The sequence below is a fragment of the Manduca sexta genome, chromosome 20 (assembly GCF_014839805.1).
Source record: "Manduca sexta isolate Smith_Timp_Sample1 chromosome 20, JHU_Msex_v1.0, whole genome shotgun sequence".
Classification (NCBI taxonomy): domain Eukaryota; kingdom Metazoa; phylum Arthropoda; class Insecta; order Lepidoptera; family Sphingidae; genus Manduca; species Manduca sexta.
In genome coordinates this window covers 7,268,015-7,291,447 of record NC_051134.1, presented here as the reverse complement: position 1 = coordinate 7,291,447, position 23,433 = coordinate 7,268,015, and the positions used below count along the sequence as shown (strand labels likewise).

General features: G+C 36.1%; 1 protein-coding gene across 1 annotated transcript in view; it reads left to right on the top strand.

The window, feature by feature from the left end:
* The window catches only part of LOC115448595, a 124,312-nt gene extending 101,253 nt beyond the window's left edge, over window positions 1-23,059 (top strand). Inside the window, exons 5-11 of the mRNA XM_037440777.1 lie at window positions 3,779-3,859; window positions 20,567-20,661; window positions 20,988-21,206; window positions 21,433-21,615; window positions 21,820-21,979; window positions 22,409-22,576; window positions 22,796-23,059. Coding sequence (XP_037296674.1) covers window positions 3,779-3,859; window positions 20,567-20,661; window positions 20,988-21,206; window positions 21,433-21,615; window positions 21,820-21,979; window positions 22,409-22,576; window positions 22,796-23,059 — 1,170 coding nt within the window. The remainder of the gene's footprint in view (window positions 1-3,778; window positions 3,860-20,566; window positions 20,662-20,987; window positions 21,207-21,432; window positions 21,616-21,819; window positions 21,980-22,408; window positions 22,577-22,795) is intronic.
* The last annotated feature ends 374 nt before the right edge of the window (window positions 23,060-23,433 follow it).

Sequence of the window (23,433 nt, the reverse complement as noted above, 5' to 3'; positions counted from 1 at the left end):
TATTTAGGCTATGTAAGCACTAATTGTGAAGCCCTAAGTCTAGACAATGATTCCAAGCGTCACGCTCGGGTGCGTGTCCGTCCCGTCACGGAGTCGTCACTCGACAATAAACACCTATGTATAACGATTGTTCTCAGATGTCTTACGTCGTGTCACTTTCTGAACGACGACTATTGTGATAAGCGGAGGCGGTTTGCTGAGATTTTTATAGCAGTTCGTAAATGTTAAGCCGATTGTAAATAATTATCTTTGAAATGTCCGAGGAGTTGTACATTTGCCGTAAAAGGAAACGTTTAATTTCCTCGCAACGACACTGCCATTATAAAACCACAGGAAAGCAAAACAAATTTGCGGCACCAAGCAGACGGGAAGGTTGGTCTTGGCTATTGCCAATGCCTCACAGACAGGGACGTGAAGCGACAGTTTTGATGTTTTCTATGGTCACGAAAATTGTACATGGAATAATAATCTTCGAATTCTTATTTATGATCTGTAAAAAATTGGCCTCCTCATTTTTACTTTAAAAATATTGTTTCAACATAAATAAAAGTGCGGTTATTTAACATTGCTGGTGGTAGGATATATTTTATATCCGTCCGGATGGTAATCACCGTACACAAGGTGTTAAAACGCCATAATGTTCCGGGATCAACCTGTGTATATTTGGTTCCAACAGGCCGGCATAATTGTGTCGACTGTCGAGGGTTATCATCACTCATGAATCGACATTCTATTGGACATCACGTCACTTACCATCTGGTGCGTTGGGCTCACTTTGCCGTGCACGTATAAAAATACTATTATCCCGCTCCGCTTATTACCTTAAGCGCACCACTACTACGTCACGACTGTACGTGGGCGAGTGACGCTGTCCTCATATCACTTACACCCACTGCACATGGGCCTACTTACACGCCTCGCTGCACCAACCAACATACCGCCTTCGTACATGCAAATAAGGTACAATTTACCCTGTAACGAGTAGTAATTGTTCTACACCGGTTAATGTGCAAGATAAAAATAACATTCCTATAAGATATTTGACATTCCATAGTAATATTGAATAAGACATTGGATTTTAAATGTCGCTTTTGAATGGTAATGTGTTGTTTTAAATACTTTCGGTATACGGAAATTGTATTTATATATGCCTTATTATAAGTAAATAGTTATAGCAGGTGGTAAGTTTAATATTAGTCGTATAATAATTATAGTAAGATTATGCATATATGTGTACCAAAAGATACCAAAAGAAATGTAAAACAAAAACTTGCAAAATGTCAGCGTCGTTTACGCGAAAAGATACATATAGTGTAATTATTTCATCCTGATCTAGTGCATATTAAGATGAAAATATAAGGATTACCTCTCAGTAGTAGAATAAGCCCGTGCTCAGCAGTGGGCAAGTATATAATACAGGGCTGGTATTATTATAAAGATTACATTATTGAAAAAAAAAAATAAACAGCCATGTATAACAACGTAGCTGTAAACGAAGAAATGAAACCACTAATTTAAATCCACAAATCCCACCTGGGCAATAAAATAAAAGTACACAACCGGTTCGCGGCACAAAGTACAATTTTTTCGCTTCCTACGCGACTACAGACTCCATGAGACACCATCTGTCCCGGTGCGAGAAACAGACACGCTTAAAGTTTCACAGAGGCTTAGAAGTATTCAAGACTGCGGTCGCTTCTAGCACGATCCATTAAAACTTGGATGCTAAAGTTGTTACCTAAATATATGTCCAAGTGCAAGTTTACGCGTTTTTGGCACTTTTTTCATACTTAATGACGATAACCACTAGATCGCTACTGATGTGCGTATTATTAAATCAACATAAGCTGGTCGCTACTTATAGTTAGCTCAATGCATGATTAATTTTGTAGTAAGGTAAGCCGATTGTTGATAGCCCCCCTAATTTTAAAATATTTGTATAGAGAATGGCCTTTGATTACATTCCAATATGTCATTAATATTATTAAATTATATAAAAAAAGGTAAACGAACAAAAGATAATGGTAAGTTTTTGCACTACAACACAAAAAAATACCATACACATGAATGGTAGGTCTTATTAGCAACCGGTCTTTCTTTGGTCACACTACCTAATAAGGGAACAAATACGACATTTTCAAAAGAATTCATTACATTGGTATCAAAGGTAAACTTTGATACCAATGTAATGAATGTATAGTACCTTTTCACTAAAGCAGGGGCGTAATCATTCTATAATTTAAATATTAAAAATGTATAACAGTGAACATTATAAATCAGTATTTTGTCCCCATAACTCTCAATTAATTCTACGTAACTAGAAACTAACAAAGCAATTACTTAAATCATTACCAACATATAGCCAAAGGATGTACGTAACTTTTGTACGCTATTAACTCGTTTATACTCAAGTATAAAATATAGAGTCTAATAGTTGCAGTCCCGTTACTGAGCCGTCTTCGTGATCGATATGGCCTATTGTTACGTCGCCTCGACTCCAAGAGATTGGTTCGACATTGTCACGGAATCAGAATGGGTGGAAAAATATTTTTAATATAAATCCGAGGAATTCTGAATTCAAACCCAGGTGGATTTAAGGCAGATTTTTCGATTTTAATAGACAAACATTTGATGTCTTGATTAACGCGTATTACGGTTCGAGAGTTGATATGTATCAGAAATGTTGAGTAAGGGTGAATAGCATATAATATTATGAATAATGTAAGGTGTGCATAAAAAATATATTTTTTCATTAACTGTCCTTGAAATCGCATTCAGAGTAAACTTTAGAGTTCATAGCCAAGGCATTACAATTAAAATTTAAACCGACGAAAAAAACAGAGGAGGTTCTCAATTCAACACGTAATTTTTTATATTAGACCACGCATAAATTTTTACAAAGTGGATTAATTTTGATAATTCTTTTTTTAATAGATAAACATCGAAGTTTGTTCCATAATAATTTTGAACAAGAATTCTAACCCTAAGGGTAGAAAAATAGGAGATGACTGATTATTCACTTACTAATTTTATTTTGTATAAAGTGTTGAAATACTTTATCGTATTTTTTTTGTTTAAAAACTTACATGGATTTTCATTTTTATCGAATGTCTAGTTTTTCCAGCTTCTGACATGCATTTAATGTTATTCTGCACACGTACATGACAGAAATGTTGATGCAGTTCCGTTTGAAATGCTGCGATTTAAATCTGTCCCGTTCGACGAAACAGAATGAAAAATATGAAACGATCTATTGGTAGTTTTTGAACTATACGCGATCGTAATAATTTTTCGTAGCGTGTGGTTGGCGTTCGATATTGTGATATTCATATAAATTGAGAAACATTGTAACAAATAACTCCTGTGTCAATTTTAACCAAAGTCAAAAAATGTAAACAAAATATTAAAAAAAAAACAATATTTTTATTTCTTTTGTATTTACATTTGTAACAAAGAACGATGGGGTTGTTATATCTGCTAAAGATAAAAACCCCGAAATTAAAACGAAGATTAAAAAATAATAATAATATTTTAAAGGAACATTCCTTTAGTAGTGACGATGGTCATGACAATGCTGACCATTTACCAGCAGTAGGCCCATTTTCTTCTTTACCTACTATTATTATTCTTTTAAATAAATCTAAGAATAATATGAAGTCTACCAATCCACACTAGCTAAGCATTTGTGGAAAAGTCTTTTTACTCTCAATCACTGATGATTGTACTAAGGTATTAGACGATTTACAGGTTAATACAATTTATAATAATTTGTTTTCAGGCGGAGGAATTGAACACGCTGGTGGGAGATGCTTTCCGAATGGCGTTCGCCTCGCAGCTCCAGCCCTCCGCGCCTCTCTGGGTGAGTACCTTACCCGCCGTACCTCACACTCGACACCTATGCTATGATAATATTGTATTGTCTATAATTATTAAAGAAAAACAAGATCGTATGATGATAATCAAATAGGACTTAACGCGTTGGAAATTGGCAAATTGCATATTTATTGCTGGTTAATTCATATGGTTTTTATATATACAAAAGTTTACGCATTAAAAAACTTATGATTTTTGATAGGGTGTATAATTCTTTTAAACAGTATGGAAGCTCGTCATTTATAGATTTTGCGAAGCAGTGTTTTTTTTACAAACTTTTTAAAAACAAATAGTATTGACCAAACTCGACCAACATTATTCATTTCATTTAGTCTTACGTTAATTCATAATTTGGTGGTAAACACTACATTTTTAACTAAACATGGTATTTAAAATGACTACCTACAATATTCCATTCCAAAATACGTTATTAACAAAACACACTAATATTTTGCCTCTACTGGACTCTACATTTGGTCCTTAAACACCATAATAACGTTAACTCTAATAACCGCTCCCGGGATTCGGATGTGATGGATAGCGCGTTAAATCTATTACGATGTTATTATACCACCCCTTTATATTTTGGGCCTTTGTTTTTATACAGGTCTAGATAGAGAGACACCAACAAATAATTTAGTTAGTTTGTGTAAAAACGGGCGAATCCACGACCATATTGGATATAACTTGATCATTTCTTAATAAACATCTTTTTTGCATTTCACTACAACATTTAAAAGTATAGGGTAGGCCGCTATGTCCAGTCAGGGCTCAAAATAACATTAAGAATATTTTCGCCTATTTTTGAATATTAAAATTTCCTAAGTATAGATTGCCTTCAATGATGAAATCCTGTCGCTTGCTAGTCTATACATATTAACGAGATTAAGATATAAATAAACCACTCGGAAAATATTTATACTTTATGTAAATCCACGGTTTGTGTAAGAAAATGCAATCACATATACAAAAAATATTTCTTTAGACAACAGAAGCACGGAGCGACACAGCATCTAAACGTTTATATTGTAATCAGAGGTCGATGATTTAGTTCGGCTACCGCTGGCGCCTCCGTTTAATGGACCGGAAGCTATTATTGGACTACGGTGTATTATTTTCATACATAGAGTTGAGTGTTAATTTTATAGAGATGTTTATAAAAGGTAAATTAGGGTTTGATGTGTCCGTAAATTTACATGTATTTCATTTTTATTATTGACTAGCGACCCGCCCCGGCTTCGCACGGGTGCAATGCTGATACTAAATACACTACATAAAAACTGTGAACGTTGTATATAAAACCACGGCGGCCCGCTCTGGCTTCGCACGGGTATAACATAACAAAATAATAGTATTTCTCCACTATTTAATGGATGTTATTATTATACATATAAACCTTCCTCTTGAATCACTCTATCTATTAAAAAAAACCGCATCAAAATCCTTTTGCGTAATTTTAAAGATTTAAGCACACATAGGGACAGAGAAAGCGACTTTGTTTTATACTATGTAGTAATATAAATGTGTGTGAATATTTATTTTATTAGCCAGTCATACGTATGCGGCTGCATAGATTTGAATGACACAGGGGCGAGCGCAACAGTAAATTCAGTTCACATCTGTTGTATTTGAGGCAGTTCTATGCATCTCGAACGAGCCTGAACAAATAGTATAGCTTTACCAGTTTTTAAAGCTATAAAGACTTTGTTACATCGGATTTTTGTATTTTAACATCGAACAAGTGCTCTCACGTTCGCTTTGTGAAACAACCATTACCATGATAGCCATTATTAATACTACAGTTTATAAGTGCAGGCCGCATACTATTTGTGCGTGTGATGATACGTTCTTTCCCCCTCCCTGCACCGCCCCACCCCGCCCCGCCGCCGCACTTAACCGCCATTATACATACATTATTTATTTTCAATACAATTTAAATAAGTTTAAATTGTTTGCAAGATGTTGGGTCCATTTTGCTATGTTGTCGTGAGTGAAAGGAAAATATATGTTATATGGATAATGAGTCACTTTGAAGAATTGTATGAAACTATTTTCTACTACGCTTACACACAAAATGTGTTGACATTTTTTTTAAAATGGCAATGACGTTGCGTGTCACTACTTATCATGGATGTTGTTGACAGATGTGTTTAAAAACCGAAAGATTTTTTTTCAGGGAAATACTTTAAATACTTGTAAATATCAATTACGCTTAGAAAAGCTTGATATTCCTTGAATCTTCTCAATGAATTTCGCGTCCATCCGTCTGTTTTACGAAGTACCTAATCATAAACACTAACCATCAAGTCTTTTAAAACTTTTCCACCTAAACAACTAATACAATTTGATAATTAACTGAGATAACTACACTGCACTCATATTCCTCGTTCCGACTTGTCCAGGGTCACCGTCGGGGCGTCTCTGATTTATCACCTCCGAGCTTCTAGTTATGACATCAGTGATTTGTAGCCAAACTTTATTCCTGACTGTATTCAAAATATGCGTACGGAACTCTATAATAGGCACGTTCGTGGAAATAAGCCGGGATTTATTCACCATGTTATGCGATAGGATTTTTAATGGGTCGATGGAATTTATTTCTGTTATAATAAAATATAATGAGCATGGTATTGTTATATCAATTAATGGAAGGTTACTTTTCCTTGCCGAACAAAGGTATTTATTTTTATTGTTCGGGTAAAAAAACTGTGTTAGTTAAATAAGGACACTATAGAGCATAAGTTTGTAGATATATATCTATCTCCCTCGCACGTCTGGATAGAAATGCTGATGACGTCTCGGTGACAATATATAATTGGTAAGTTTGCGATATCTCATTACAAAAAAATATTATTAACTTATTTTATAAAATTAAAAAATAATCAATGTAACAATCCTATTAAAAATTTATCAGTGCTTAGCCCGTCTCAGAAGTTTTCATTCTACATCCAAAGTTAGAGAGAGCATTTTCGGCCGCGGCCGTACATTGTTTAAACGTACAAATAAAACTTTACGATACATTTTATTCATAGTATTTTTGCGAAGCCGTCTGCATTTGATGGCCGCTTTAGTTCTACGGAAGGTCTTTTGTTGCGAGATTTGAATTTTTTATTGCCTCCTAGTTTGTCCGTTTTATGTCTGGCAAACACTTGTGTGGGCATGCGTCTTTACTTGCTTTTACCAACAATATTATTAAAAATTGCCTTAATTTAAATAATTGAATAACAAGGCGAGGGCACATATCTTATGTAAAGTGTCATGTTAAAAAAAAGTCCCAAATAGAACTTTCGAATTCTATTTGTATGTAACACAACAAACGCTACATGTCCTAAGGTGTATAATTTGGTAATTTAATTGACATAAATGTTGTATTATTGCGACTCAACTATGTTTACATTCTGCTGTTGGCGGTACAATAAACAAAATTCTTACCCATTCAAATAGATTTTCGAATATCAAAGATGTATATCACTTAGCAAAATATACTTCGTGGTCCATCGTCCACTCTACCACGACAGTCGAAACACTTTTCTGATTAATTCATGAACTCTGCCACCTTCAAGTCACTAACCCTCAAACGCTGATTATCCAGCGAGCTCATAAATTTGATTGCAGATTAATTACGGCTGATGTTCTAAGTAATGGGTTAAGTTATTCCCTTAACTTAGTTTATGGTAGTGACGTGCTTCGTACCCTTGGGGCTCATGACGTCACTCCGAGTTCTCATAGGTGCGGTCACCGTGTAATGACAGTTCTTAATTCGTCTATTTCATTATCTTAATGTTTCTACAAAAATATCACCATTACCTTAGGGAGTAGTAGTAATGTTTGGACACACGCCTTACGCCTATATTTACACTCAATAGTGTAGGTAGAGTTGAAAGTAAAGCGCCGAATTGATTTGCTCATTTCCATTCTCTTTGATTTGGGGTCGAGCTGGCCGTCATGTTTGACACAATTCACCATTCATTTATTCATTTCCAATCTTAGGTAATTTAAGTGTCGAAAATACAAATTTATATTGATTGCTTACTATGTTTTGTGATCGAATTTAACAGATTTCAAATATTAGGCCAATGATAGACATGCACAAGATATTTTAAGATTCTCCTAGAGGTTCTACTTATGAAGCATTTCGTTCCTCAAAACAAACTGTTGGTACAAAGTAGTTTCGGCGCAATTATTGTATTTCGCGGAGTAGATACAAAGTCTCTTGCGAGCTTAGTTTTTCCTTGTGTGCACTGCAATTTATAATAGTGCAGTGTAAAAAAATTAATTACTCTTAATTTAATTAGTATGAAGTAGGTAACTAATAACCTGTAGTTGAATTTGTTTGCAAAGTAACAAATTGTATTAAGACTATTTCTTCAAATAGGATGGTTACAACGGTTGATGTTTTGAGTTCACGTAGTTTAAGATTACACTTTGAAGATTATTTATTTTATGCGTGAAAATGGCTTTGAAGAGTAGAAATCGACCACATTTTAGCGATCCTTTAAATGTATAAAAGCCCTGTTCCAGTGACATATCTCCCGCCATCTTGTATTCATCACGTGACAAGTACGAAATGGCGCGACGCGACGCGACGCATATTTATTTCGTCAGAACTACAAAACAAAACGAAACACTTTCTAAACTGGAATCCGTCCCTCTGTCTCGATAATTAAATCCGAATTATTTCGACTCCACGGCCGATGTTTTACTGCCTTTGCTCACGCCAAACCCTTCGACCTTGTCTCCTCTCTCGCTCGCACTTGGGGAAGAATGCGATCTCCGTCTTTATCATAGCGAAAGTGACTTCCAGACAGCATTACCGTTACGACTTACTAAATTATTATAGAGCACGCTCGCATTTTTACAAATGTTTAAAATATTTCCATTTTCTTTTTACATTTCATTTGTTTTTGTCGACGTTACAACAATTTTAGTTGACATCACTTGTGTGATAGCCCCGTTTTTTAGGTATCTAGTGTTTGTATGAAGATAGACTGAGTCGTAAACAACCCTTGAGACTAAGCTACGGCCAGATTAAGTAAATCCCTTCTAGCATAACATGTTATATGTAAATTTTGCCGTCTGTGGTATATATTATTTTATTTTGATTCAAAAATACAGAAACGAAAAAAAATATTTTTTGTAAATGAATGGTGAGATGATCTTGTCGTTCTTATATACAACGCCTGAGAATACACACAACACAACTTAAAATTAAAAAAATTCGACATGCACTACCTTCGTCATCATGAATATTAAAAATTAAGTTAAATAATAATCATGCAGACTCCAATATCTTTAAAATTAGATCAAACGAGAACACACCGCTGACTGACAGAAGTAAATAAAACGACAAAACATACATACCTATAATAATTACGTATGGAATAATAATACTGCCTAATTACAGCTAGTTTGGTCAAAAAGCCAATGAATATATTAGTTAGGCTTAAAACTATGTAGTTTAACAATACAGTGTTTAGACTTATATTTAATACTGTACAACAGTATACAACATCACACTAATGGGTTAGTAAGGTTTTTTCACTGACAAGCATAAAAACAAATTTTAATGTGACACATTTACACGCGGGCATCAAGCCACGGTCTAGTTTCCCAACCGCCTATTCACCTGTTTTGCTAGTGTTTGTTTGTTTGAAATAGCGAGAAACATATGATCATAATTCCTTTATAACAATAAAAGGCAACGAGACTTCTCGACCAACGTGACTGATTTATAACATACTTTAAAAAGTAATCTGGTCTAATATATGTATAACATCTCCCGAAACCAGTATTAAACAGTGCGTCGCTCCGTCGCGGTAGTTAATTACACTCGTTATGCGTCCAACGCGGGTCCCACATGGGATGCGCCCGCGCAAAACTCCGTGCTGCATTGTGATAACGCGCGACGCACTGTAAAGATTATAAGACATTTCAATCATTGAAATTTATTGTACAATTTTCTATTGATTGTGATTTCGCTTGGTGAGTCTTTCCTTGGAAAAATATCTGTTTATTTTTTATAGATTGAATTTGACTGTGTTTGTCCAGGTTAATGATAAGAAACCATATTATGGCCTATCTTTAGTTCTCTTTACTAATTTTATCCATATGCATTTGCGATTTTCTTGTGAATGTTTAGCAAACATCTTCGCTTTCACATTTATAATATTAATTGCATGTGACAAGAAAATTACAGTACTGTAGGAAATTACAATATTGAACTAATCATAATCAAATGAGATCGCCATCAATCATGATTCTGATACATTAAATATTCTAATAAATAACAAGAATTATATTGGCTGCTAATTTTTTAATAAGAAAATAATTATATTCCTTTTACGACAGAAATAAACAGTATAGTGGTACGTACCCAGACTAAATTACAAGTTCAATATTACATACTATAGCGCTTTGTTATTAAAAATACTAGGCAGTGTTGCAACTGGAAAAAATAGTAGACAGTGTTTGATACATTCAGATGTTAAAGCCTCAATTGGACGGATCAATGATCGTATGTCAATTATTGCTTGACAAAGTTACCTCTTCTGAACATACACAACGATGATTTTGACAGATATGGAAAACAATTATTAATAACAATAATTGCTTCCTCGATTTATCCCTGATTCCATATAAAATCTGTACATAAACAACTAAAGAACAACACTACGGTACAGACGGGGGTCGATTCCAGCTATCGTGACTAATGTGGATTTAGTTTAGTGCGCAGAGCCACGACACCGGTTACTGCGAGTAGACATGACTAACAGACCTCCGACCTTCTGAGGTCACACCTTCAAAGGTAGACGCGTGTTACTTTCATTATGGGCTATTAAAACTTTTGCACTTAAAATAGAGCTCGTTTAGAAGTAATCTAAAGTCAATGTGAGCTGGTTTTTTTTACAGGTTAGGTACCGGCTGTATTTTGTACCCAGCTGGATAGAATTGTGGCTTTTCCGAAAATAGCGATAAAATCTAAAATTTTGTCTTATGTCGATATCTCACAATTGCGTAAACATTCTTACGTTATTTTTATTCCTATTATTTCTTGATACTAAGTTTCAGTTCAGTTTTAGTTACATGTTACTGTTGTATCTAACAAACTTCCTATTATTCATTTTATAATGTGTTAAGACAGAATAAATATTTAAGAGGGTTTAATGGTGGTTTAAATATACAATAGAGCATCCTTTACCATCGGAATATTTCATACATAATAAAGCCGATTTACGGCCGAGTCGGGTCGCGGGATCGATTACCGGAACGGAATATTTAAACTGGTATGTTTCCCGATATACCGCGGAGAAGGGTCAGTTCAAATATTGGAATAATATTGTTAAACATTTATTGGCTTACATAATTTAAAGTCAAATAGTATTTAAGTTCATTGATATCCTTGATATGGATGTCTTGCTGGGATCTATATATTTAACAATACATGCAATAATATGATCTTCCATAAAACAAAGTCTACAATAACTAGAGAAAGGTCAAATAAGAATTACTGAAATAATATTATATATGTATGATTTTTAAACTGGGTTTATCGCCAATGGGGAAGATGGTGATGCAACTAATACAAATATGCTACAAGCTTATCCATTACATATTATATACACACACTCACACCTTATATCCCTGGAAGTGTAGGTAGAGGCGCAACAGGTACCCACTTTCCACCGTGTGTATGCCATCCCATGATATGATAAGGGGTGGCCCTATCGCCATATCGGGTGCAAATTCTAGAAAAACCTAATATCACTTTGCCCGACCCGGGAATCGACCCCGAGGCCTTAGCACTGCAGTCATAGCGTAATACAACTACGCCACCGCGGCAGTGATGATAATATTACAATGTAGTACAGATAAGAGCAGATATCACCAAATCCTGACAACGAATGTTCTTTACAATCATATATTGCAATTTATTATTATTCATGAGAATAGAAACGGGACGAAGGAAGAAGAAGGTTTCAAGATGAACACGACTTTAAGTAATGAAAAATAGAATCATGAAGAAGAACTGGGACCATCACGATTTATAGATCAAGTTCACTGCCAATGAACCTATGACGCAATAACATAAACGAAATGATTTCCTTATTTACTTTATATATAAACGTCATAAGTATAATGGTTCATTATGCTTTAATACACTACGAATATTCTTTAACGAAATATCTAATGTTTTACACTTCTGACAATTATCTAATTTTTTTGATTAATTAACGGCCGTCGTGACGTGATTATAGTACCTTTTAGTTGGCTATTTACAAATTTAAATAATTTTAATTCCTCATTCAGAATGTCGAAATAATTTATGTTCGAACAACACGTTCTAAACTATGTCGTTGTTTTATTACTATTTTAATGTAGTTTAGGAATTATATTATTAGCTTTTGTGAATTAAATTTACGGATGGAAATGACTAATTAATTGGTCTAGTGGTGGTGTGTAGAATGTGACGGAGTGGTACGGAGTTAGGTTATACTTAGATATATAAATGATTTACTCGGAATGTGTTAAGTCATTTGATTTCAGGTAAACGGCCAGTCGTACAATTTGAGCTAAATTCGTTTTGCAATAAACCTACGTGTGTAAAGCTGATTTCACATAGGAGTTGGGTTAGCGTTGGCGGAAGAAGCAGACTTAACGTCAAAATTAGATTTATATGTCTCAGCTTCAGCCCTAAATAAAATAGAGGTGAATTTAGAACCTTCCTTAATTGCAGTTGGTTAAAAGTAAACCTAAAGAACTAATGAATAGTCTTTCAATCTGGCGTTCTCAAAGGGCTTGTCTCATTACCTCCCTGTTTTAATAAAGCCCAAGGGCGTGATTCGTCGGAGGCAATCTGAACAAGTGTATACAGTGTGCCGATGGGAAACGTGCGGCCTGAGACTGATTGGTTCGTCAATTCCAATCGATGGACGCACAACGCGAGCCTAAGGAGTAGGGCTGGCAGTTACATAAAACATATTAAGACCTAATATATATATTTTTATTATTTGCCTTATTATTATTTTACATTTTACACTTATTAAAGTGAATACATCTTATAGAGCACAATAACGTAGATGGGAAAATTTGTTAAGTAACATAAAGTAGTAAACATTCTAGTAGTAATAAGTATACTTACGGTTTTTCTATTCATTACACAAAATGCCGAAACTGCCGCCACAAAGTTCGATCTAAATCAAGGTATGCAACATATTTAATCAAAAAACGTATTTAATTTCCCGAGAATAAAACCCACTGCATCTTCGATTTTAATACTTATGCTGCCATTAACCAAGTTTTTATAATTATGCAAGTAATGCCTAACCTCTTTGTTCTCGTTAAAGCATAAAGTACCGTGACAATGTGTTTTGAACAAAAGGATGTCTTTCTACGTGGGTGTCATGCTCGGCGGACCGCGGTCGTTCGTCATGCTGGGGTCAGTCAGACCTCGTTGTAACCTGATGCATACTGTTTTGTATTTGGCTACTTCCTTCTCATATAAAAGGGAATCTTGGTTACCTCCTTATAACTTAATATATTTTATCATAAACAATGACATGTAATAATGTTGACTTTCTTAAATAAAATATTCAATGATTAAGAGTAGGTATATTGAACAATCCTGTTTTGTAAGTATAAAACATTTCGGTTATGCATTTGACTAAATTGTCATTCATAGTTTAATTTTAATGTGTTATTTTATAATAATTATATTTTTTTATATTATATTTGCATATCCAATTTTTTTTAAATTTTAGAATTTAAAATAAGATTTACTATAAGATTAGTAAAATGATTGACAAGTCAATTGTTACAAAATGCTTAATTGTATCCAATGGTAGGCAGTCGATTTTATTATGCTTTCGACACACGTATGATTATTCTTTGGAGAGTTGTCAATCGACTAACAAGTAATAACAAGTTTATACTTGGTGAGTTTAATATCTTCATAAGCAATAAGGAAGAAGTAGATAAAACAAACTTTTTTGTAATCGGTGTTAATTATGTTTACTGTATATTTGCAGGCGTGTGAGTATACTACGATTTTGTAAGCATTTAATTTTAAAAATATCCTGACTATATTTCACGCTGTATTAAACCGAAAATCCCACGGTAAGCACTGCTCTTAACCAAGATGTAGCCCCTGTATCCACCTAAAAGCCGCCATGTTATAAATATTTCAAGATGTTATGCATGTGTAAATATTAATGCGGTGGCAGCCCTAGGTCGGGGGGAGCGTGGGGCCCCTTACAACGATAAGAGAAAATTTGATGTTCCGATTGGGTGTCGCCTATCTTACTATACTCTTTGTGCGCGCCTTTTATTATAAGGTTTTTTAAATATAAAGTAATCTGAAGTTATATCAATCTGGTGATTGAATTGAACGTTGAGCATTCTATAAAGCTGGTATAATACACGCACGTTAATGTTTTTTTGAGAAATAAATTATTCTAGGCTACTACGTTAGAAACGATACCATTTACACCAAAAAATACATAATAAAAGTAATGAACAAATCCTTAATGAAAGTGGAAAATAATAAAAAAAACTACTAGTATTTAAGTTTGTGTGTACATACCTAGTTAGCAATTTAACAATCAATACCAAAAACAAATCCATGATACTTAATTATAATTCCAGCTCCATTAAAGTCGTAATCACAGAGAAATAAAAAATAATTACCCGTACATGCGTGGAGCGCTCGTGCGAGGCCCAATTATTAATTAGTAAACCCCAGCCCTGATTTACAGCCATTAAGTACATTTGGTTTATTGGAGCTGGAGCCGCTACCACTTGTAAGTGAAGGTTAGTGTGTGAGTTAGTATTCTCAAGATGAGCGGCAGACAAAATACTTATGCTTGCACGATAAAGTGATCCTACAGCACTTAATGGTAAGTGGAGTAGTGTCCGATAGAATGTCGATTGACGAGAGATGATTAGCCCTGGACAGTCGACACAATTATGCCGATCTGTTGGAACTGGATATACACAGACTGATCCCGGCATGCGATACACTTACGTGGGCCACTACGGCAGGTTTTAACACGTGTAAAATAGTCGCTATGCGGGCGGATATAAAACATATTCTTCTACCAGCTTAATTAAAATAAACAGTTTAAAAATATATCCTGCGTGTGTTCTCGTTTGTATATTAATAAAAATATCATGTACATTTTTTATTATTTATTTATTTATTTGCACTCCATATACATAACATGTATATCGGTGGACTTAATGCCAAAGGCATTCTCTCCCAGTCAACCTAAGGGTGGTGCAGAGATAAATAAGGTAGGCGCATCAAGGTTATTAATTAATAATACATAAACATACATAAAAGTAACTATAATGTATAACTATATTAAATACAAACATAATATAAGAAATATTATAAATACATAAAATACAGATTATAAATACATAAATATATATTATGTACATACTAATAATAAAAGGTTTAGAATTAACGTGATAACTCTGCTGCTTCTTTTAACAAAAGCTGCCGTACTCTCCTTTTGAAAGCAAGCCGAGAAGCCTTTATTACTCGCCTATGAAAAAAAATCCCCAAGTTTGATTCATAAAAAACTATGATTATAAAAAAGTTGGAATAAGCTAATTACACAGTCAAATTATCCTACGAAATATTAAAGTTCTACGTCAAAATTATTGCGTATTACCTAGATTACTAGCGACGTAAATTCCACTTCTAATGTCGTTTTTGTTTCACTATTACGTGAATTCTCTAGTTTAATAGTAGGGGCCATCGCTTCACCTACTTTATTGTTAGGGTGCACTACTGCTTCTTAACATGCGAACTACATAAATTGATATATTTGATGGAAACTGTTTACCGAATATGGAAAGAGCTACCTACGTTCAATTAGATTAAGAGTCAAATTACAAGACATTACGAGTTAGGCTTAAACCTAATAACAGTAATAATTGTTCTTTAATCAGTATTTTAATTAATCGATGTGACAAAAAAAACTGAAATGTAACTCAAACACCAACCAATTTATTGTATGTACCTAATGTCTAAAATTGTGAGTAAACTCGGCATGAACTTAAATAAAATTAAAAATACCAAATCAAATTTCGACGACCCGGGACCAAATTAAACACTCCTAAACGCAACAAAAATACCCTAACATTGTGGAAAGCGTCCAATTGGTTTTTACAGCGTGGTGCCTGGCATTACGGCCCTACATCCGCTGACCTGTGAACTGCACTAAACCCTTGTACTCGACTGAATATTTCATTGTAGGGCCCTTGCGACCCGGATACTTGCTTTGAAGGTACGTCAAAGGTTCCAGAGACCTCGTTACGGACGGTTAGCTATATAAACTTCACGTTAGGATTTAAAAGTCTTCGGGTTAGTCTGATGCATTGTTTATCTGCATTGTCTTTAAGATAAAGTGGTGAAAAATTACCTTAAGAATAGAAGAAGAAAGAAGAAGTTTGCATTTATATTTATAATTTGGAGAGTGGAAAATGGTAAAAGGTGAGATATTGAAACAGATTGATGACTTGGTGAATGAGAGTTGGTTATAATTCATTTTAAATCTGTTTCTTGGCCAGCTCCCGCTTATCAAGTAAATTAGTTAATTTCAATATTTAATCCAAATTGTAACAATAAAGAGATTCCATTGGTGGAACAATAATGAAAGTTTTATTAAAAATATTAATAATTTAAAAGGAGGTCTAAGCTCATCGTTAATCACCAATGTTACTTTTCTCCAGTTTTATGACACTGAAGGCAATTCAATTAGGGCCAATTTAAGTCTCAGGACGACGAGTGCAGTATAAAACCACTTAATACTTTGTAATTCAAAGTTGTTGATATTGTTTAAGAGCAGGCAATCATCACTAAGCAAGCTGCTTGTCTGGACTTTTATTTACATAAACATACCCATAGTTTATTGCAGCATGTCAAAGACACGCCAACATCCTAAATCAAACGCGTAATCACCAATCACAGTAATAGCTGTACAAAAATGCTCAAATTCTACCCAGCAAACGACTTATCAAGCACATTTGCCATGACAAAACGCTTTGGGATCGGAACACATTGCGCGGGGACCAACGTACCGACAATGTTCTCAATATCCAATACCAATCTCCGAAGAGCAATTGGTGGCAAGTGTCAAGAATATAGAGGACCAGTGAATACATTAAATCGAATCGTACATGCGCAGTTGATTGCCCCCGGGATGTTAACCCAGATGACTAATGAAAGTGCTTTATGGTTTGTGCAGATGAGGTTCTGTGTAGGGTATTGCATTTTGGTTTTTATGTTTGATGGAATAGCGATTAGTATTTTGCATGATTTGACTTCTTTCTATTTGTTGCCGTATTTAATATACACAACAGGTATATTTTAATAGCTTTATTTCCGAAGGTAGATTCCGCTTGTCACTATGTATGTTTTGTTCCATGACGTGTTAAGAGGCGAGCCTATCGTCATATAGGAATCAAAATCCAGACTCCGCGCTGATACTAAGTAAAAAGCCCAATATCTCTTTGCTCGAACTCGAACTCGAAACTTTAGAGCGGTGTCGTAGTTCGCACACACTACGCCATGATGACGTTTTCCGTATTTTTCTTTTCTAAATTGCATTCTTTCACATCTTCTGGTGCGACTCCATTAGCTCCATGATAAGTGTTTTTATTTATATCATCAGCACAGTATTTACAAACAAATCTTAAAATTATAGTACTTAGTTGAAAGTGATCTCATGTTGTATGGTTTCAATACCTATTTTATTATTACTTCTCTTAGTACCTTTTAAGTAATTTTAAATTGATCATTCTAATCCTACAAGCGCTTGTTGTTTATTCCTTTTATTGAATTAAATTTAGAAATTTCAATTCACCACTAATTTTCTATATTAAAATAGATCGGATAAGTTTCTACACGAGAATATGAGGTCAATTCAGTGATTGAGATGAGATCTAAAGCAGCTCAACTTAAATATTGATCAAAGTAAGAAAAAATTCTAAACAATATTACGCATTTTTTTTCATGACCCGTAGTTTATTAGTAGTTTTTATAAATAAAAATTAATTGCCGAAATCCAAGCACATAACTTCATAATGGCAATTTGTTTTTGGGTTCCTAATTAACAGGAATAGGTTTGTGTCTAAGAATAATTTTGTAAAACCACGGGAACAGACCGAAAAAATTAGCAATCTGGGTGGTGGTTTTGTATGAAAATATTTTTTCTTACACGCTATCTCCAAAATCACCAATCATTCAAGTTGTTTTTGCTTGAATTGTATAGTATAATATTGTGTGCGATAGTTGGCGCTGTTATTGAGACCTAAATAATTAAATGTAGTTCACATAAAACGATCTGTAGCAAAGCAATGTCTGTCGGAGTCACTAATGTAATATAAAAAAAAAAATTTTTTTTGAAAACTTATAAGGTTTTTGAAAAGGAGTTTAAGCTTTCATACACCGAAGTTGATATTAAAGGATCCAGACTTAAATTGCGACAATATTAGATTGTATTAGCAGCCCACAACATGCAACAATGAATTAATACACTTTTGAAATTCCACTTTATCGGTACTTTGTAACATGCAGATTTATTTGGTCCAACATTTCCACCCCCACAACCCGGTATGTTAATGTGCATTTTAACAGACATCGAGGCAAAACGAAGCAAACTATTCATTGATTATTTCCGTCCGCCCTTAAAATAACTTTTATATGATTCTGTCACGCAAGTCCTACGTCGTATTCCAAAGGTATAAGGTTGAATAACGCGTGATAGTGGTGAAATAATAAGTTGTCCCAATGTGACAGGACGTTTGAATAGCATTGTTATTGTCGTAAAATAAACAGAGTGGTCGGAGCACATTCTGGTGCGTGGAATGCGGATTGATTTAGTTCTGTACTTGTGTGGAAATATTCAAATTGTCTCACGGCCTTCCTGATGATTTACGATGAGGGAATTATAAATGATTTGAATGAGCGTTTACTTTATTGAGTGATTCATTGTTTAGGATGATGAGAAATAATCTCTTGTAATGTGATGATTGCAGCTTCTGATTTGACTTTAATTTAGCTTAATTACGAAGAGTAGTGCGTATAAACTTGTGCGCATCAGTTAAAAAGAAGCAAATTATTTCTTTCCCACGCTTTTATTTCAAACAAAATGAAATAATTTACCCGAGGCCACGTTGAACTAAACTTAACATTGACTTAGTTGTAGGTATTCTGGCATGTCTGATAATCTATACTATTATATAAAGCTGAAGAGTTTGTTTGTTTGTTTGTTTGTTTGAACGCGCTAATCTCAGGAACTACCGGTCCAAACTGAAAAATTCTTTTTGCGTTGGATAGCCCTTTGTTCGTGGAGTGCTATAGGCTATATATCATCACGCTATACCCAATAGGAGCGGGGCAGTAATGGCTAATCTCAGGAACTACCGGTCCAAACTGAAAAATTCTTTTTGCGTTGAATAGCCCTTTGTTCGTGGAGTGCTATAGGCTATATATCATCACGCTATACCCGATAGGAGCGGGGCAGTAATGGCTAATCTCAGGAACTACCGGTCCAAACTGAAAAATTCTTTTTGCGTTGGATAGCCCTTTATTCGTGGAGTGCTATAGGCTATATATCATCACGCTATACCCAATAGGAGCGGAGCAGTAATGGCTAATCTCAGGAACTACCGGTTTCAACTGAAAAATTCGTTTTGTGTTGGATAGCCCTTTATTTGTGAACCGCTATAAGCTATATATCATCACGCTATGACCAATAGGAGCGGAGCAGTAATGGCTAATCTCAGGAACTACCGGTCCAAACTGAAAAATTCTTTTGCGTTGGATAGCCCTTTGTTCGTGGAGAGCTATAGGCTATATATTATCACGCTATATTCAATAGGAGCGGAGCAGTAATGGCTAATCTCAGGAACTACCGATTCGAACTGAAAAAATATTTTTGTGTTGAATAGTCCTTTGTTTGTGGAGTGCTCAAAGTTATATATCATAACGCTATGACCAATAGGAGCGGAGCAGTAATGGCTAATCTCAGGAACTACCGGTTTCAACTGAAAAAATCTTTTTGTGTTGGATAGCCCTTTGTTCGTGGAGTGCTGTAGGCTATATATCATCATGCTATGACCAATAGGAGCGGAGCAGTAATGAAACATGTTGCAAAAACGGGGAAAATTATGAGTTTTGAGAGCTTCCGTTGCCTGCGCTGCGTAAACGGTTAAAGTTATGCAACAATGATGTATGACGGGATTGTTTCACTTAAAAAGTTCTAAATAATATAACAAAAGTCCCCCGCTGCATCTGTCTGCCTTAACGTGTTAAACTCAAAAACTACCTAACGTATTAAGATGAAATTTGGTATGGAGACAGTTTGAGACCCTGGGAAGAACATAGGCTCCCGGGAAACTACTATTTTTATAACGGAAAACTTTAGCCTGAATAACTTTATAACGCGGGCGGAGCCGCGAGCAAAAGCTAGTTTAATAATATTTTTATATTAAGAAACTAGCGGGCATAGATTCGGATGGACCTATTTCTTTGAATAAAGTTATAGTAATTGTAATATCGAAAGTAAATGAAACCGAGGTGAACGATGTCTTCTCCTTTGTAATAGAGGAGTTACATGCTAAGCAATAGTATAATATTAATTATTATTCATGAATATAAAATATGAGTATTTTTTGTTTCCAGAGCAAGGAGCTAAGCAACGAGTGCAGCGGCATGGGCGTGCGCGCGCCCGACACCCTGCCCGGACTCACGCATCACTATCCGCATTGTGGAGACAGGTAAAGACAACCGTTAATGTATCTTCTCTGAATTAAAAATAGTAAATTAGCTTACTCATCCAATAACTATAAAATCCAGATTCTTTTTTTAGTCTTTAAAGACTGCTGAGTATGCTGCTGCATAATATTCTTCATCTCTAATGATAAGAGAAACATTTCATTTGTACACGAATAAAATTATTTCGTCACGACATAAGACCGACTTGTTTCCACTTCATTTGGCGTAAATCTCTTCTGTTTAAATGTAGATTATGTAAATTTTGTATTTCTGACTTAAACATCTTTGATTTTCCTGGACAATTCTAAACTATTTTCTGATATTCTAGGTCCCCAGCGAAATGCGACATAATGGGCGTGACGAAGCTGGTGAACGAGGCCAGCCCGAGCAGCTCGGAGGAGTCCAACTCGCCGACGGAGATCAACTGCTACCGGCGGCTGGGCGACCGACCGCCGCTCATGAAGCGGCTCGCCATGGGTCTTAGTGGAGCGCTACTGCAGCCTTCTGATGATGATTCCACGCCGCTTGTTGCTGATACACCCACCACGTTAGTAGGCTGTGATATAGTCCTGTACTTGTGGTCTAAAGCGACATTCATTTCCGAGGATTTCACATCGTTCAGATTGGTTCTAATATAAGATCATAATAAATATTGCATGAGGTTTTGATTTGGTATATAAAGATGTTTTGTTTCAGCAAATCAACGATTAATATAAATGACACATGTGTAAAATAAATCGTTTTTCATAATTAGATTTTCTCTCCCTTTCCAGTCCCACAAATCTGCCTCTGTGTCTAAACGGGGGCTACATAAACGAAGCGTCGGAGGCGGAGGCACGCACGCGCGAGAGCAACCGCGAGCACCTCGCCGTGCCGCCCACGCCGCGCCGCAATGACAACTTCATGCAGAACGACCTCGACGTAGACTTCAGGAGATGTAACAATGCTAAATCTGGGTTAGTTACATATTAAGTATTCTCACGCGTAACCCTTCGACGGTGGTTGAAATTATGTTATCATGTATCAGTAGATCTATATTGAACATCATCTGAGCTAGAAACTCGACGTTAACGAAGAAAAGATTGAAACTGACGATTCCATGGAATAATTTTTTGAATCATCGTACGCTAATCAATAATTCCTTATTTTTACTGCAGCAGCAGTGCATCAAACGCATGCAGTGGTAGTGGCGCGACATCGTCGTCATCGGGAGCGTCGTCGTGCGGCGCCGCTCCCCCCGCGCCCCCCGTCGGTCCCCCGCCACGCCCTGAGCCTGAGCTACGACATGCGCCGTGGTTCCAGCATGGTATTCCACGAGAGGCAAGTTGTATTCCATTTTTTTATTTTTGTGTGCTCCAACCCTGGATCATATATCTTTTATGGGTCTTCTAGTAGCAGTAGAAGTGAAATAATATTTATTGGTAACTGTATGCTATTGTTGCTATCTTTCTCGTCTTTCAAAATTTCATGCTATACAAGACATTTCTACAAAAATATTGTTTACGAAAGCATTTTGCTATAGGTGACTTATTTTCTCGAGTCGAGACCTCGTCCTGTAGCTTTGTACTTACACCTAAAAGGTAAACAGATTACTTGATAATGATTGCAGCAACATGGTGGATGTAGGCTACTCGTGGCAGGTCCGTCTGGAAATTATTAGGGGAGGCCTATGTTCAACAGTGCCTTCATGGGGCTGATAATGAAGACGAGGATTTCTTTTCGTATTTCATGGTTAATGTACCATTTTAGATTGCACTCGAAGTGTTGAGTGGCGAGCCGGTGGGTTCGTTTCTGGTCCGCGGCAGCACGACGCAGGCCGGTTGTTACGCGTTATCGGTCCGCGTGCCCAGGGACTTCCAACGAGCCGGAATAGCGCACTATCTTATATTGCGCACGCCGAAGGGGTATAAGATAAAGGTAAAATTTGGCAGGCAGCCATAAAAGCAATTTTCATGTAATGTAATAGAGTATTAGGGTCTACAAAATGATGGTGATGTGTAGTAAATTGAACTATTAAAGTTGCAGCTAATTAGACTTACATACTTTACTCGCGTCGTGTCCTTCGGTTATGAGAGTAAGAATTAGAGGTCGATTCAGAGCCTTTCAAGTATGAACGTTTCCAATGTACCATTCCAGGGTTTCACAAAAGAGTTTTCGTCGCTGAGCGCGCTGGTGACGCACCACAGCGTGATGCCGGAGCTGCTGCCGGCGCCGCTGCGGCTGCCGCGCGGCCCGGCGCTGCGCGCGCCGCCGCGCCGCCGCGACCACGCCGACCTGGACGCGCTCGCGCCGCGCACGCCGAGTCACGCGCCGCTGCCCGCGCACGCCGCGCTCCCCGCGCACGCCGCGCACCCCGCGCCCCCGCCGCGCCACCACGCGCTGCCGCCGCTCGACGTGTAGCCACACGCGCGGTACCTCTCTCCGCTGTCTGTTAGGAGCTATAGACACTTGGATTGAGGTGATGTCCTTAAAGGCGTAGCTGAAGCTCTCAGTATTTTAGCTCTCCTCCGACGATAGACAATCAGGATTAAGATATTAATGAAATCACAATTTAGTGTGCCCTAAGAGCAATCGGTAAGAATATTGTTATCACAATTATAATAGCACTAAATGAAGAAGCAATGTAAAGGAAAGCTACGAAGAACAATAAAACTGTGGTGAATGTTTAGTCACGAGTTACAAGTGAAAAGATAAAGAATGAGGTTTTTCTATAGAACTTACAGATTCTGCAGCTGTTAACGATTCTGGAGTATACATAAATAAAGGAATCGACT